General features: G+C 52.2%; 1 protein-coding gene across 2 annotated transcripts in view; it reads right to left on the bottom strand.

Annotated features, from left to right (window-relative positions):
• The window catches only part of FCGBP (Fc gamma binding protein), a 36,466-nt gene extending 30,803 nt beyond the window's left edge, over positions 1-5,663 (bottom strand). Inside the window, exons 1-3 of one of the 2 annotated variants that reach the window (XM_070062216.1) lie at positions 5,509-5,582; positions 3,197-4,444; positions 1,346-1,695 (exon numbers count right to left, since the gene is read on the bottom strand). In XM_070062216.1, the coding sequence (XP_069918317.1) occupies positions 1,346-1,695; positions 3,197-4,444; positions 5,509-5,563 (1,653 nt within the window). In that variant the 5' untranslated portion in view covers positions 5,564-5,582. Of the gene's footprint in view, positions 1-1,345; positions 1,696-3,196; positions 4,445-5,508 lie in introns of both variants that reach the window. The other variant, XM_051836383.2, reaches the window with a different exon arrangement.
• Between the last annotated feature and the right edge of the window lie 9,177 nt (positions 5,664-14,840).

Here is a 14,840-nt window from a genome sequence, read left to right as displayed (position 1 = left end):
AAGCTTGGAACTGAGGCGCTGGGCCCACGAGGTTCACTGTCTGGTGATTTCACCTGCTTTGGATGCTCTAACATTTTCATAATAACGTGACAAAAAAGGAAATCAGGCCAGCGCCGCGGCTCACTAGGCTAATCCTCCGCCTAGCGGCGCCGGCACACCGGGTTCTAGTCCCGGTCGGGGCGCCGGATTCTGTCCCGGTTGCCCCTCTTCCAGGCCAGCTCTCTGCTGTGGCCAGGGAGTGCAGTGGAGGATGGCCCAGGTGCTTGGGCCCTGCACCCCATGGGAGACCAGGAAAAGCACCTGGCTCCTGGCTCCTGCCATCGGATCAGCGCGGTGCGCCGGCCGCAGCGCGCCGGCCGCGGCGGCCATTGGAGGGTGAACCAACGGCAAAGGAAGACCTTTCTCTCTGTCTCTCTCTCTCACTGTCCACTCTGCCTGTCAAAATAAAAAAAAAAAAAAAAAGGAAGTCATTGCTCCAGATGCTGCTGGTACTGGCGGAACGGCACAGCACGGACAAGCAGTGGAAGAGAGAGACTCGGGACGAGGAACGGGGACTTGGGAGCCAGTCTGCCTGCGTTCCCAGCGCCAGCTCTTACAGCTCCCAGTGCTTGGGGCATCACTCACCTTTCCCACCCTGTACCCTCCTCTGTGCATGTCCGTAATAACAAGGCCTACTCCCAGAGTTGCTGTGAGCATTAAGAGCTAAGAACCAACTGGGGCACTTAAATAGGTCAGTGATTTGGTCCCAAGAAATTCCTCATTCATGGGGCCAGCGCTGTGGCGCAGTGGGTTAACACCCTGGCCTGAAGTGCTGGCATCCCATATGGGCGCCAGTTCTAGTACCAGCTGCTCCTCTTCTGATCCAGCTCTCTGCTATGGCCTGGGATAGCAGTAGAAGATGGCCCAAGTCTTTGGGCCCCTGCGCCCATGTGGGAGACCTGGAGGAGACTCCTGGCTCCTGGCTTTGGATCAACACAGCTCCGATCTGTTGTGGCCACCTGGGGAGTGAACCAGCGGATGGAAGACCTTTCTCTTCTCTCTGTCTACCTCTCTCTGTAACTCTCTTTAAAATTAATAAAATAAATCTTTAAAGCAAAAAAAAAAGAAAGAAAGAAAGAAAGAAATTCCTCATTTGTACACCATGTTGGCATATTTGTTTTTCTAATTGTCTTTCTGAGCATCTTTGGAATTTCTAGACGTGGCATTGAAAGGTTTTAAGGCTCAGCTATTGTTTTCTAACCCCCGCTCCCCGTCTCCCACTCCCCAGCCCACAGAAAGGCCTTTGCCTCTGCCTTCAGACTCACGGCTCCCAGGGGGCCAAGCCCCCAAGCCCCCGGACACTCACCCGAACAAAGCCGACCTCCCCGCGGGCCAGTGTCACGTCGTGGTTGTAGGCACGCACGGTGACCAAGCCCACGTAGGAGACCAGGAGGCTGCCCCGGTGCTCGTTCTTGGCCTCCACGCTGAAGGCAGGCAGGGTTTCGTCCAAGCCACACAGCTCGGCCATCGTGTAGGAGCAAGTGCCCATCATGTCATAGCGCCGGCCGTCGAAGGTGGTGTAGTGGGGGTCGCCCTGGGCGCGGCACACGGCCGTGGACTCTGCCACGCACACGGCCTTCCCGTCCACCACCTGGCATTGCTGCCCTGCCGCGCACGTCACGCCTTCACAGGAGGGCTCCTCCGAGGACACCAGGCCTGGGGGGAAGAGGGTGGGAGCAGAGTCAGCCACACCCAGGGCCAGCGGGGGCCATTAGCCCAATGGTCCAGAAACCTACGTGCCACATCAGAGTGCCTGGGGCCAGTTCCCACCTCTGGCTCCTGGCTACAGCTTCCTGCTGGCTGGAGACCCTGGCAGGCAGTGGGGCTGGGTTCCCCTACCCATGTGGGAGGCCTGCATTGAGGTCTGCCTCCTGGCTCCCACTGTGTTGGCCCTTTGCAAAGGGAATGAACCAACTGATGAAATCTCTCTCTCTCACTGCCTCAGAAAAAATAAAAAGAAATGCCCACAGGGGCAGGAGTCCTGGGTCTCTCTCACCACAAGGAGTGCATTCATAGCTGCCCATTTTAGAGATGGGGAGACTGAGGGCTGGCATCACACAGAGACAGAGCTGCTCAGGCCTGGGCTTTCTGATCCCCCTGTTTAACACAGAGCAGCTGAGCAGAAGGGAAGGCAGTGCAGATGGAGTGACAGGAACTGTTATTGACATCTTCATTGTATTCCCTCCCTTTTCCCCCTCACCCCTGCCATCCCACCAGGCTCTAAAGGCTGAGGGATCTTTTGAAGAGCAGAAAGTAGAAGGCAGAGGCCGCTCAGCACAGTGGCAATGACTGTGGAGTCACGTTGTCTAGCTAGGAATCCGGGCTGCATCATGCAGCTCGGAGACACCGGGCAACTTATTTTTAAACTCTTAGTGCCCCAGTTGCCTCATTCGTAGGATGAGGGGAATAGGATAGCAATCCCATCTCCATAGGGGAATCTGGCAGAGGTGTGGAGATGGTTTTTGCTTATTTTTAAAAGATGTTTAGTTGTTTTCATCTACTTAAAAGGCAGAGGGAGGGAGGGAGAGAGGGAGAGGGAGAGGGAGAGGGGGAGATGGAGAGAGGGAGAGGGAGAGGGAGAGGGAGAGAGAGAGAGAGAGAGAGAGAGAGAGAGAGAGAGAGAGACTCCATCCGCTGGCTTAATCTCCAAGTGCCTGTAACAGCCAGCACAGGACCAGTCTTAAGCCAGGGGCCCAGAACTTCAACAGGGTTTCCCAAATAGGCATCAGGGACCCAAGTACTTGAGCCACCATCTGCTGCCTCCCCCTCCCCCCACTGGATGCATTGGCAGGAAGCTGGGTAGAAGCAGAGGTGGGGGGACTCAGACTGGCACTCCGATTTGGGACGTGGGCATTGCAAGCTGCAGCTCAGCACACTGCACCACAATGCCTGCCCCTGAAGAAGCTAAAACAGAAGTAAGATTTGGAAGTGAACCCAGGTGTCACAGTGAGTGTTAGCTACGGAGATGGATCATCGATTCCTCCTCTCTTTGATTATCCAAGCCCCAAAGTGATCCCTTGAAGTTGAGTGGCATCCATGTCCTGGACTCCAGAAAGGATGGCGGGGAGGATGGAGGTGAGGGTGGACAGCCCCATTGAACCAGAAAGCCATGGAGGAGCAGGTGGGTGGGGGCCAGGGGCCGTTTCCCATCACTCACTTTGGCCGCAGGAAGCTGCTGTCCCGTAGCCCATAGCCTGGCCCAGCCCGAACGTGAGCAGCCCGATGTTGGTGTTGGCGTTGACTGTGTGAATCCTGTTAGCTGTGCCAAGGTCCACTTCAGTATATGAGAATTCACTGCCTGGCACAGCCACCCAGGGGAGCGTGGCCTTCAGCGTGTCTCCATCCATGGTCAGCCCGTTGACAGCCTTTGTCTGTGCCACCAGCACAGCCACACCCATAGAGCCTGGTGCGCTCTGGACCACATAGGTGGGGCAGTAGGCTGCCACATCCGGGATCAGCACCAGGTAGGGGTCATAGGTCATGTCATTCTTTATAGCCCCCGTGCCGAAGAGCAGGACCTGGATGCCCACATCTGCGGACAGGTAGAGTGGCCGGGACGGCCGCACCTCAAACTCTACCACGCCTCCCATCTGGAGTGAACGGGAGCCTGTGGTACCTCCGTGGTTGTAGGTCAGTTTCGTGGCCTGGCTGGCCACTACGTAGGCCAGATCATAGCGGCTCTGGGAGGCCAGTGGGGGCACCACATACTGGGTGCCCCACGCAGACGTGGGCAGCAGCTGCTCTACCACGTGGTTGCAGTTTGTGTGTTTCTGGGCACAGCTGTGGCCCGAGAGGACAGCCACAGGGTTACTGGCTGTGACCTTCGATCCCGAGAGATCAACTTCGCCCTGTACCTGAGCCACCTCGTAGGGCTGCAGGGTCACGCTCAGCACATCGCCTGCTGGGTAGATCTTGTCCTGGAACGTCACTGCCCCCTTCAGGGTGATACTGACCGAGGCACCTGACGCCCCGGCCACCACAGCAAACTCCCTGAGGCTGTTGGCTGAGGTACCCGGGGGTGTGAGCACGAAGTATTCGGTGCCCAGAGCGCTGACCGGCCGCAACAGGGTCAGCTCCGCCGTGCTGGGCTTGGCACTGAGGGCCTGCACGGCGATGCGGTGGTCGGAGCGGACCACAACCGCGTGCTGGAAGATGTTGCTGCCGGTCATCTCAGCCGCAGCACTGATATTGACCACGACTGACTCCCCTGGCTTCACTGTGACCGTCTGCGAGGCTTTGTCGGCCTGGCTGAGCACGGAGACCAAGGCCGGGCTCTCCGATAGGCTGGACACGAGCAGGTAGAGGGAGGCGGCGCTGTACTCGGGCTGGTAATTCTGCAGGAAGGCCGTGAGGAATTCCTGCCCCCCAGGATTCCTGGGCTCCACAGCTGCCTCCTGGGTCCACCCTTGAGAAAATGCAGTCGTTGGTCCACTTACCTAATCCGCCTGGTCAGTCGGCCAACCCTTTGCCCTGTGCCAGGAACTTTTTTTTTTTTCCTCTTCTCTTGCCTTTGTTCTTATTCCTGCACCGCTCACCTGCCTACAAGCCATTCTGGCTTTCATTTTTCTACAAGCCCAAACTCTTTGGACAGGGCTCTCAGGTGCTGAGGGGGCCGGTGAGACACACAGACGCGCAGTCCCGCGGCGACGTGGAAGGCAGAGTGGGCGCTCGCTGCCTGCTGTCGCAGGGGGCTGACAGGAGGGATTGCGGCCTTTTTTTATTTTTATTTTTATCTTCAGTGCTAGATCTTACCATGTTCAAGAGAAACTGGCTCTCTGAATGTGTATGTGAACTCTTCAACCCAAAATTGTTTTGAGGCACCTCGAGGGTCCCAACCGGCAGCACTCCGCGGCCGGCGGGTGACTTCTGTCTTGATACGACCCGGAGGGTTTGTGTGAAGAAGGTAAAGGAAAGAAGGGGGTTGTGGGAAAGGTGGATGTCTCAACAGCCCCTACCAGGAAGAGAGTGCCCAGTGCTGAGAGAGATAGAGAGAGAGTTGGGGGCGCTGGAGTGACAACTTGCCAAGTTCAGGGAGACTTGGAGGACATCCCAGTGTGCCCCAGGCCCAGGGGGTCAAGAGTCAAGGGACCTCCGGGTTCACCTAAGACTCTTGGCGGTTCCCCCAGGAGAACTGGGCACCAGAGCTCTCCAGGAATGTCCTTGGTGACGGTTCCCATCACCTTGGCAGAAGGAGACTCAGAGCCATGGCTTAGCTGAGTTGCAGAGAACCAAGACAGTGGTTTCTGTTGCGCCCTCGGCTTTGGGGGCCGAGGGCTCTGTGGCTTCCCTCCAGAAGAGTGAGCCTGGGCAGAGCCCGCCGTGCCCCTCTGCAGGAACTGGGGGCCTCTCTCCCATCCCAGCTGGCATGGGGAGGCCTCGGAAGGCGAGTGCCTGGAGGGGCACAAGTTGGGCATGGGCCACCCAGGCAGAGTGGGAGAAAGACACAGATGGGGACTGGGTCTGACTTACCCCACAGGAGGGTGGCTCCGGCCCACAGCGTCCACCAGCTTCTCAGGGAACCCATGCCTGCAGGAGGGAAAGAGAGGGGGTCCTAGGACGCTGGCCCATCACCTCCAAAGGGGACAGAAGGGGCTGGCCTCAGGATGCTGAGAGGGCTGAGGGGTGCAGGGAAGTCAGCCGGGGTGAGGAGGGCTGGATCCAAGGCTAGGGAGTGTGTCAGAGAGGCCGGCTCTGCAGTGAGTGTGGAGGCAAAAGTAGGGGACCCGCCACCCCCTTCCAGAGGGGCCCCCAGCCCTGCTCACCTGCAGGTCCCTGGAGCTGCAGGGTCAGCCCGCAGGCTGGGCTTTATAGTAGAGTGACCAGGCCCCTCAGGCCACACCCTGGGCCACCTGCCAGGCAGATGGTGCCAACTTCCTGGAGGAGGCTGCTGATCTTGGGGCCAGATGGGATGGGGAGCCCTGAAGGCCTGGAGAGGGTGGAGGGCAAATCTGGACGCTTGGGTCCACAGAGGGGTGCGGGAACAGCTGCTGGCCATGCCCTAGATTCAGCCTGGGAAGGGCAGTGTCCCTGAGAGAGACAGCTGGGGAGCAGGGTGCCGAGAGCCTGGGTCCCCGGGCGAGGGGTGGGGGGCGTGCGGGTATTGGTCGTGTTTGCTGGGGCACTGGCTGGATTCCTTATGTTGGCTTCTGCCAGGAACTACAGCAACGGACCCACATCCGGGTCCTGGCTCCTCTCCAGTCCACCCTTGAGTCTGAGCCCCCTGTCCCTGGCCACTCAGCCTATTCTGTGGTGAGAGGGGGAGAGGCAGGTGTCTGGGGATGGACAGGAGGAGTCTGAGGCTGTGACCCACGGGTTGGGAGTCGGCCCTCCACCCCCACTCCCACAGGGCCTCCTGGCTCCTCGTTGGTGCAATAGGAACATTGACCTCCCAGAAGGTGTTCGGAGCCTTCTCCAGGGCTGCAGCTGGGAGACAGGTTCCTCTTGGTCCCAGGCTGGGGATTGTGATGGGGACCGGAGGCCAAGGCTGGGCAGGCAAAAGGACAGAGCTCCGGATCCGCTTCCTGGAGAATTATTTGGTTGGGGATTTTTTGCTGTTGTTGTGTTTTTGTGGTTTTTCTTTTCTTTCTTTTTTGGCCCACAGAAGGGACTGGCTGAACAGGTTCTGGGCAGCCTCAGATGGGAGGTGGGGGGCCAGGAGCAGCAGAAGGGGACGAGTGGGGCTGTGGGTTTTCTGGGCGGGGCCTGCACTCCTCCCTAGGGCCCTGCCCTGCCACCGTCGCCCTCCCAACCACAGCACTCTTGTTTGCAAAGGAGTCTCCTTACCGCAGCAGCTGCTTAGCCTGAGTCCCATCTCTCAACACCCCACAGCTGCTGCGCCCCGAGTCCTCCTCTCTTATCACCGAGCCCTGGATCTCTGGGCAGGGCGGGGGGAGGTTCCCAGTGGCGGTGACTGAGACTCAGTGTCAACCCGGAAAACAAGTGAGTCAACAACAGCCTAGAAGGGAGGCAGATAAGGAGCAGCAAGCGGGATGGGGGGACAGCCCTGGGGAGGGAGCTCCAGGGGCCCCCGGGCCCAGACAGGAGATCAGGCCTGGGAGGAGAGGGTGCAGAGGCTGCAACGCGATCACAAGCCACAAGGTGCAGAGCCATGGTGTGGGGGGCCCCTCTGGGGCTCCGAGAAACGAGCCACGGTGAGAGACAAAGATTGAGGGTGACTCCAGGGGGGAGGTTCCGGCCCTCGGTGCCCTCCAGGGCTTGAGGTGGCCCCTGGCTGACCTCAGAGAGATACCTGCCCTGATGCCAAATCCCTCGTTGGGCTCTGCAGCTGGAAGACCTGAGAAACCACACAGGGGACAGCTGTCCATGTTGGACAACCCCTGGGACCACCCTCTCTCGCTCCTGTCCTCACGGGGAGTGTATGTGTGTGTTCCGACACACCTCTGTGCCCTACCCCATGTTAAGTCTGTTCTCAGGAACCCCAGGGGTGACCCCGGAAGCAACCTCTGGGGACACTTCCTTGTGGTCAGAAAAACCACATCCATCTCACCACTGGCAGCTGTGAGCTGAGCCCAGACAAGGGGCCTTGTGTGTCAGCCTTTCGGCCCCTCCCTGTGGTAGGAAGCATTCCAGACCCCTTGCTCGTTGGGGCCGTGCTGATCAGGCCGCAGCTGGTGAGAAGTTGCTCTCTCCAGCCAGATTCGGGCTGGCTGGCCATTGCATTTGCTAATGCTCTGTGGCCCATGATCTGACTTCTGTGTGCCTGGGAACTATTTGCTAGACTCTCCAGTGACCTATCACTTGCCACTTGGTTCTAGCTCCTTCTCTGTAACACCTGACAGCAACATATCCTCTTTGGAACTGTCTCATGCCCTGGCTTCCGCATCACTGTTGTCTGGATCTTGGGCTACTCTGGTATGTTTCCTATAATAACTACACCCCCCACCCCCTTTTATGGATTGCAAGGGGAGAGAGGGAGAGGGAGACAGAGAGAGAAAGGGAGAGAGAGAGAGATAGAGAGATAGAGAGAGAGAGAGAGCTTCCATGTGCTGCTTCACTCCCCAAACGGTCATGCAACCAGGACTGGGTCAGGCTGAAGACAGGAACCAGGAACCCCATTCAGGTCTCCTGTGTGGGCAGCAGGGGCCCATCACCTGCTGCTTCCCGGTTGCCTGGGCAGGAAGCTGGATCAGAAGTGGAGTAGCCAGGACTCAAACTGGCACCCTGAGATTGGGCGCCAGAGTCGCAGGCAGTGGCACAATCCACTGTGCTACAACGCCAGCCCCACCCATTGTGATGCCCCTTTAACAGCAGTGGGTCTCGGACTCTTTTCCTAGTCTCCTCTTTTCTCCAAGTGACTCACCCGTGTCCACGTATGCTGGCCACTAGAACTTTCCACAGTGACGAACATTATTCTGCAATGCCCACATGTTGGGCAACATGTGGCTATTGAGCACTAGTGTGATGCAGGATTCTTAACTGAATTAAATTAAAATTTAAATGGCGCTGGCGCCGCGGCTCACTAGGCTAATCCTCCACCTGCGGCGCCCGGCACACCCAGTTCTAGTCCCGGTCGGGACGCCGGATTCTGTCCCGGTTGCCCCTCTTCCAGGCCAACTCTCTGCTATGGCTCGGGAGTGCAGTGGAGGATGGCCCAAGTGCTTGGGCCCTGCACCCGCATGGGAGACCAGGAGAAGCACCTGGTTCCTGGCTTCGGATCAGTGCGGTGCGCCGGCCGCAGCGGCCATTGGAGGGTGAACCAACGTCAAAGGAAGACCTTTCTCTCTGTCTCTCTCTCACTGTCCACTCTGCCTGTCAAAAAAAAATTTAAATAGCCACTTGTACCTACTTGTACCACTTGTACCTACTGTCCACATTGGATAGTACAAACTCCTACACTTGCTGCTATCACGGAGCCCATTTTATCTGCTTACCTAACTGCCTAAACATCTCCCCACCCACCTGCCTACAGATTTATTCCCCACTCTTTATAGGCAACCATCCCGAAGTGATTCATAGGAATATTTTTAAATATTTTATTGAAATAAAACACACATATTAATAAACACACAAATCATAAATGTACACAGCTCATCACATTATCTCTCAAGGAACATACCCTTATAAACTTTGCCCCGGTCAAGTCTTTAAAAAATACGGCAGCATTCCAGGAGCCTTCTTCCCATCACCGTTCACTCCCTGCCTCCCACAGGTAACCACTATTTCAGCTTCTGACCCCACAAGTTATTTTGCTTGGTTTTGAATTTTGTGTGAATGGACTCAAACAGCCTTGTTGCTTTGTGACTGGATTCTCGCGTTCACTGTCATCACTGTGCACGTTAACTGTTGGTCACTGTCAATGGCATATGGTACTTGGTTGTATGCAAAATCAGTACATACCTGCCCATGCTACTGCTAAGGAGCACGCTGACTGTGTCTAGTTTGGGTTGATGGATGGACGTCGTGTTCTGTGAAACTCCTGACTGCAGAGTTGGCGGGTCACTGGGCTCAACCGGTCATACGTTCAAGGGGTGTAGTGGGATTGGATGGTAGCTTTTAAATGTTTATTCATTTTCGGGCCGGCGCCGCGGCTCACTAGGCTAATCCTCCACCTGCGGCGCCCGGCACACCCAGTTCTAGTCCCGGTCGGGACGCCGGATTCTGTCCCGGTTGCCCCTCTTCCAGGCCAGCTCTCTGCTGTGGCCAGGGAGTGCAGTGGAGGATGGCCCAGGTGCTTGGGCCCTGCACCCCATGGGAGACCAGGAAAAGCACCTGGCTCCTGGCTCCTGCCATCGGATCAGCGCGGTGTGCCGGCCACAGCGCGCCAGCCGCGGTGGCCATTGGAGGGTGAACCAACGGCAAAGGAAGACCTTTCTCTCTGTCTCTCTCTCTCACTGTCCACTCTGTTAAAAAAAAAATTAAAAAAATAAAAAATTAAAAAAAATGTTTATTCATTTTCACTTAGTTGAATGCAGAAAGAAGAAAGAGAGAGACAGAGAGAGAGAGAGAAAGAGAGAGAGACAGAGAGAGAGAGAGGAGAGAGAGAGATCTTCCATCCACTGATTCACTCCCCAGATACCTGCACCAGCTAGGCTGGGCCAGGTTGAATAGAGGATCCCGTAACTCAGCCCAGGTCTCCCACGTGGGTGGCAGGGACCAGATGCTTGAGCTGTCCCCTGCTGCCCCCAGGGTGTGCATCAGCAGGGAGCAGGGACTACAGCCAGGTTCTCTGATGTGGTTTGCAGGTGTTGCAAGCAGCAACATCCTCATTTATTTAGATTTTCTTGGGTTTATTTTACTAACATTTTGAAATTTTTCAGAATGTAGGCCATGTATGTCTTGTTAGATGTATACTTAACTATATCACCTTTCTCTAAAGCAATTATAAATGGGTTTGTGTTTTACATCTCAGACTTCACACTTCAGTTATTAGTGTACAGAAGTACATTTGATGTTTGTGTACTGGTCTTGTATTCTGCAACTTTACTGAACTCACCTTTGAGTTACAGGAGGTTTTGGTAGATTTTTTGGGTTTCTTTTGAATGCCAACACTCATAGCAACTGAAAATAGGGACAATTTTATTCTATCCTCCTGGTGTATTTTCTATGACTTGGTCTCGTCTTACTGGGATGGCTCAAGCTTACTGTATTGTGTCGAAGCAGAGTGGTGAGAGTAAATACCTTGCCTTGTTCCCAGTCAGGAAAATATCAAGGCTTTCACCATTGAGTATGTTAGCTGCAGGGTTTTTTGATAGCTACTTTTATCTAATTGAAGCAGTTTCTACTTCTGCTTTGTTGAAGGTTTTTTTTAATCATAAATGGATGTCAGATATTATTGAATGCTTTCCCTGTGTCAATTGAAATAAATATTCATGTAATTTTTCTTCTTTAGCTTGTTGACACAGTGAGTTACATTAATTTATTTTCAAATACTGAGCCAGCCTTGCATATCTGGAATAAAGCCTACCTGATTTTGGTATATAATTCTTTTTACATATTGAGGGATTTCATTTGCTGTTTTTCAGAGAGAGAGAGAGAGAGAGAGAGAGAGCAAGCGAGTCCATCACTGGTTCTCAGCCTAAAGCTTACAACCAAAGCCAGGAGCTGGAAACCCAGCCTGAGCTCCCACATCAGGGGCAGAAGCCCAAATACTTGCCCCAGCACTGCCTGCTCCCAGGGGCTGCATCAGCAGAAAGTCAGAGCTGGGAGCCAGATCTGGGATCCAGCCCAGGTACTCTGCTATGGGAGGCAGACATTGGAACCACCAGGCTAACCACCCATACCTGCTAATAGTTTTGAGGGTTTTTCAGTCCAAGTTCATGAGAGATACTAATTTTCTCTGCCCTTCCTCCTCCTCTGCCCTCCATTCCTCCTCCTCCCTATTCCTGGTTTCTGCTAATGCAGACCCTGGGAGACAGAAAGTCATGGCTTAAGTAGTTGAGTTTTTATTTCTGTTGCTTTGCTTTTTGGTTTTATAGTTTGCCTTTGGTTCTTTAGAAACATATATTCTTTGGCGATGTTTTCCATTTTTCATTTGTTTTCAGGGTTTTTGCAATTTTTTTATGATGGCTACTTTAGATCTTTGTCAGATAGTTCCAACATGTAATTCATCTCGGTATTGGTGTCTGTTGAATGTCCTCTTGTTTAAGTTGTGACTTCTCTAGTTTTTGATATTTGTGATTTTAAAATTTTAGCCTGGGCTGGCGCCGTGGCTCACTTGGTTAATCCTCCACCTGCGGTGCTGGCATCCCATATGGGTGCCGGGTACTAGTCCCGGTTGCTCCTCTTCCAGTCCAGCTCTCTGCCATGGCCCCAGAGGGCAGTGGAGGATGGCCCAGGTGCTTGGGCCCCTGCACCCGCATGGGAGACCAGGAAGAAACACCTGGCTCTTGGCTTCAGATCAGCTCAGCTCCAGCCATTGTGGCCATTTGGGGAGTGAACCAATGGACAGAATACATTTCTGTCTGTCTCTCCCTCTCACTGTAACTCTACCTCTCAAGTAAATAAATAAATAATTTTTAAAAAAGAAAATAATCGCCATTGTATTATTGCTAGGGTTTTTAGCTGTATTTAGCAGAAAGCAGCCAGGAAAAATTAGTCTATGCCATTTTGTCAAAGCCAAAAATAAGTCACTATTTGTCATTGTAATGATCAAGCTGTTTGTCATTCTACATGATTCTCTTTATATACAATCATACTGTATATGAATAATGAGTTCAATGCCTTCTTTTTTTTTTTAATTTATTTGACAGGTAGAGTTATAGACAGTGAGAGAGAGAGACAGAGAGAAAGGTCTTCCTTCCGTTGGTTCACCCCCCAAATGGCCACAATGGCCGGAGCTGCACCAATCCAAAGCCAGGAGCCAGGTGCTTCCTCCCAGTCTCCCATGCGGGTGCAGGAGCCCAAGCACTTGGGCCATCCTCCACTGCCTTCCCGGGCCACAGCAGAGAGCTGGACTGGAAGAGGAGCAACCGGGACTAGAATCGGCACCCATATGGGGTGCTGGCACCACAGGTGGAGGATTAGCCAAGTGAGCCATGCCTTCTTTTCTCATTGAACTTTTCTTCAGGTGCCTCAAAACATCGATAGGTAAAATGGTATGATAAGAGGTATCCCAGGCTTGCTCCTGGTCACACAGGACACACCTTCAGAATTTTGCTGTCAAATATGATGTGTGTGCAGTGGTATTTTAGAAAGCACATGTTATCATGTTAAAGAAGTTTCTGTTTTTAGCTTTTTTTTAGTATAAATAGGTGTTTAGTTTATTAGGCAATTCTCTGTCTCTCTCTTAATGATGTTCATACCCATTCCTGATCATTACCTAGCTCTAGAGTTGTACAATAAAATACAAGGATGTTCACAGATAAGCAATACATTTATAGTAGAATCATGCCCCATGCAACTTGCTGCCAAATCAGGAAACCTACCTGGATACATTATTTCTTTAGGGTTTTATAAGTTTGAAATTTCTCATTTATCAATCTTTCTTCATTTATTAGCTATAATACTGTGATACAGAGAAACATCTCCTCATTAACTCTTGGGTTACCCTGAGTTTCAGTTAATATAGAAAAAGCAATTTAAGGAGCCAGCACAGTGGTGTAGTGGGTAAATCCTCTGCCTGCAGTGCCAGCATCCTTCATGGGCGCCAGTTCGAGTCCCAGCTGCTCCACTTCCAATCCAGCTCTCTGCTATGGCCTGGGAAGGCAGCAGCAGATGACCCAGGTGCTTGGGTCCCTGCACCCACATGGGAGACCCGGAAGAAGCTCCACCTGGCTTCAGATCGGCACAGCTCCAGCCGTTGCAGCCATCTGGGGAGTGAACCAGTGGATGGAAGACCTCTCTCTCTCCATCTCTGCCTTTGCCTCTCTGTAACTCAGCCTTTCAAATAAATAAATAAATCTTTTTTTAAAAAAAAGAAGTAATTTAAATGCTTCAATTTTCAGATTTAGTTCTCTCTGAAAGTAACCAAAATGGTGTGTGTGTAATAGCATTGTGAATGCATGAATTTAAACATATTTCATTTTATTCCATTGCAATTCTCCCTTAGGCCACTGGGAGTCACCTGCGTTTGCGGGATAACATGATGCGTCAGACTGTCCATTTCTTGCCCACATCCAGAACCAGCCATTTTTCAAAGAGCTCTGATTCCGGTTGTTGCCAAATCGCACTTCTGACCATCTTTTGGGCACTAGGGTAGGAAGTGCCTTTTAGAGATTTCTGTGAAGCACTTGCATGGTTCCAGCCCCCAAAACTACAATTCCATCTCTGCTCGGAGGCCATCCCCGTTCTCTCCACCTTGCTTGAGCCCCTCCTAGATGAGTAACCACTTTTATGGGGTATTAGTCATTTTTCCAGATGCAAAGATAGTATGCATACATGTGTGTGTACTTATGTGTCTCTTACTATCTCGCACAAAAGGTGCATGTTGTGCCTTGTTTTATTTAGTGTTTTATCATGTAGATCATGCTGTTACAATATGCAGATAGCTCCTCCACTGCTGTTTAAAGCTGCATAGCATGACCCAGCCACTTCTGGGAATTTACCCAAGGGAAATGAAATCAGCAAATAAAAGAGTTATCTGCATCCCCATGTTTATTGCAGCTCAATTCACAACAGTTAAGACACGGAATCAACCTAAATGCCCGTCAGCTGAAGACTGGATAAAGAAATTATGGGAAACGTACGCTATAGAATACTACATTGTGGTAAAAAAAAAAAATGAATTAAGTAGTCAAATGTGTTGATCCTTTCTTTTATCGCCTTTATATTTTGAACTATACAATCCCAGATATCATTTCTACATTACAAAGGAATTTACCTGTGTTTTCCTCTGGTCCATGTACAATTTCTAAATTTTTAAACTGAGATCTCTGAACTTTCTCTAATTTATCCTGGTGAATGGTGTGAGGAATGGATTTCATTTTATCTTTTTCCATATAGTTATCAAGTTATTCCAGTACCATCTGTTACAAAAATCTTATTTTCCCCAAAGATTTGAGATGCAGCCCTTATCATATACTAAATACCTATGTCTTTGGACCTGTTTCTAGATTTTCATTCATCCCTGTGCTGCCGCTGTTTCAATCACAGAGGCTTTCCACGTTTTAATTTCTGGTCTGGCCCATGGTGCCTCTCTACTTTGGTCTTCTTTTCTTGGGATTTTCCTGGCTACTCGGGTTCATTTGTCATTTCAGGTGGGTTTTGTAATAACTTTCCCCATTCCACATTAAAAACCTGATGAGGAGGTTGTATTACATTTGTGAGTCAACTTTGAGAAAGTTGGTATTGTAATTCTTTGAGTCTCCTTTGGCTTGGAAAGGCCTTTGCTTTCCCTTATCTGG

The sequence above is a fragment of the Oryctolagus cuniculus genome, chromosome 18, assembly GCF_964237555.1.
Source record: "Oryctolagus cuniculus chromosome 18, mOryCun1.1, whole genome shotgun sequence".
NCBI classification, from domain to species: Eukaryota; Metazoa; Chordata; class Mammalia; order Lagomorpha; family Leporidae; genus Oryctolagus; species Oryctolagus cuniculus.
This window is presented reverse-complemented; position numbering and strand designations above follow the sequence as displayed.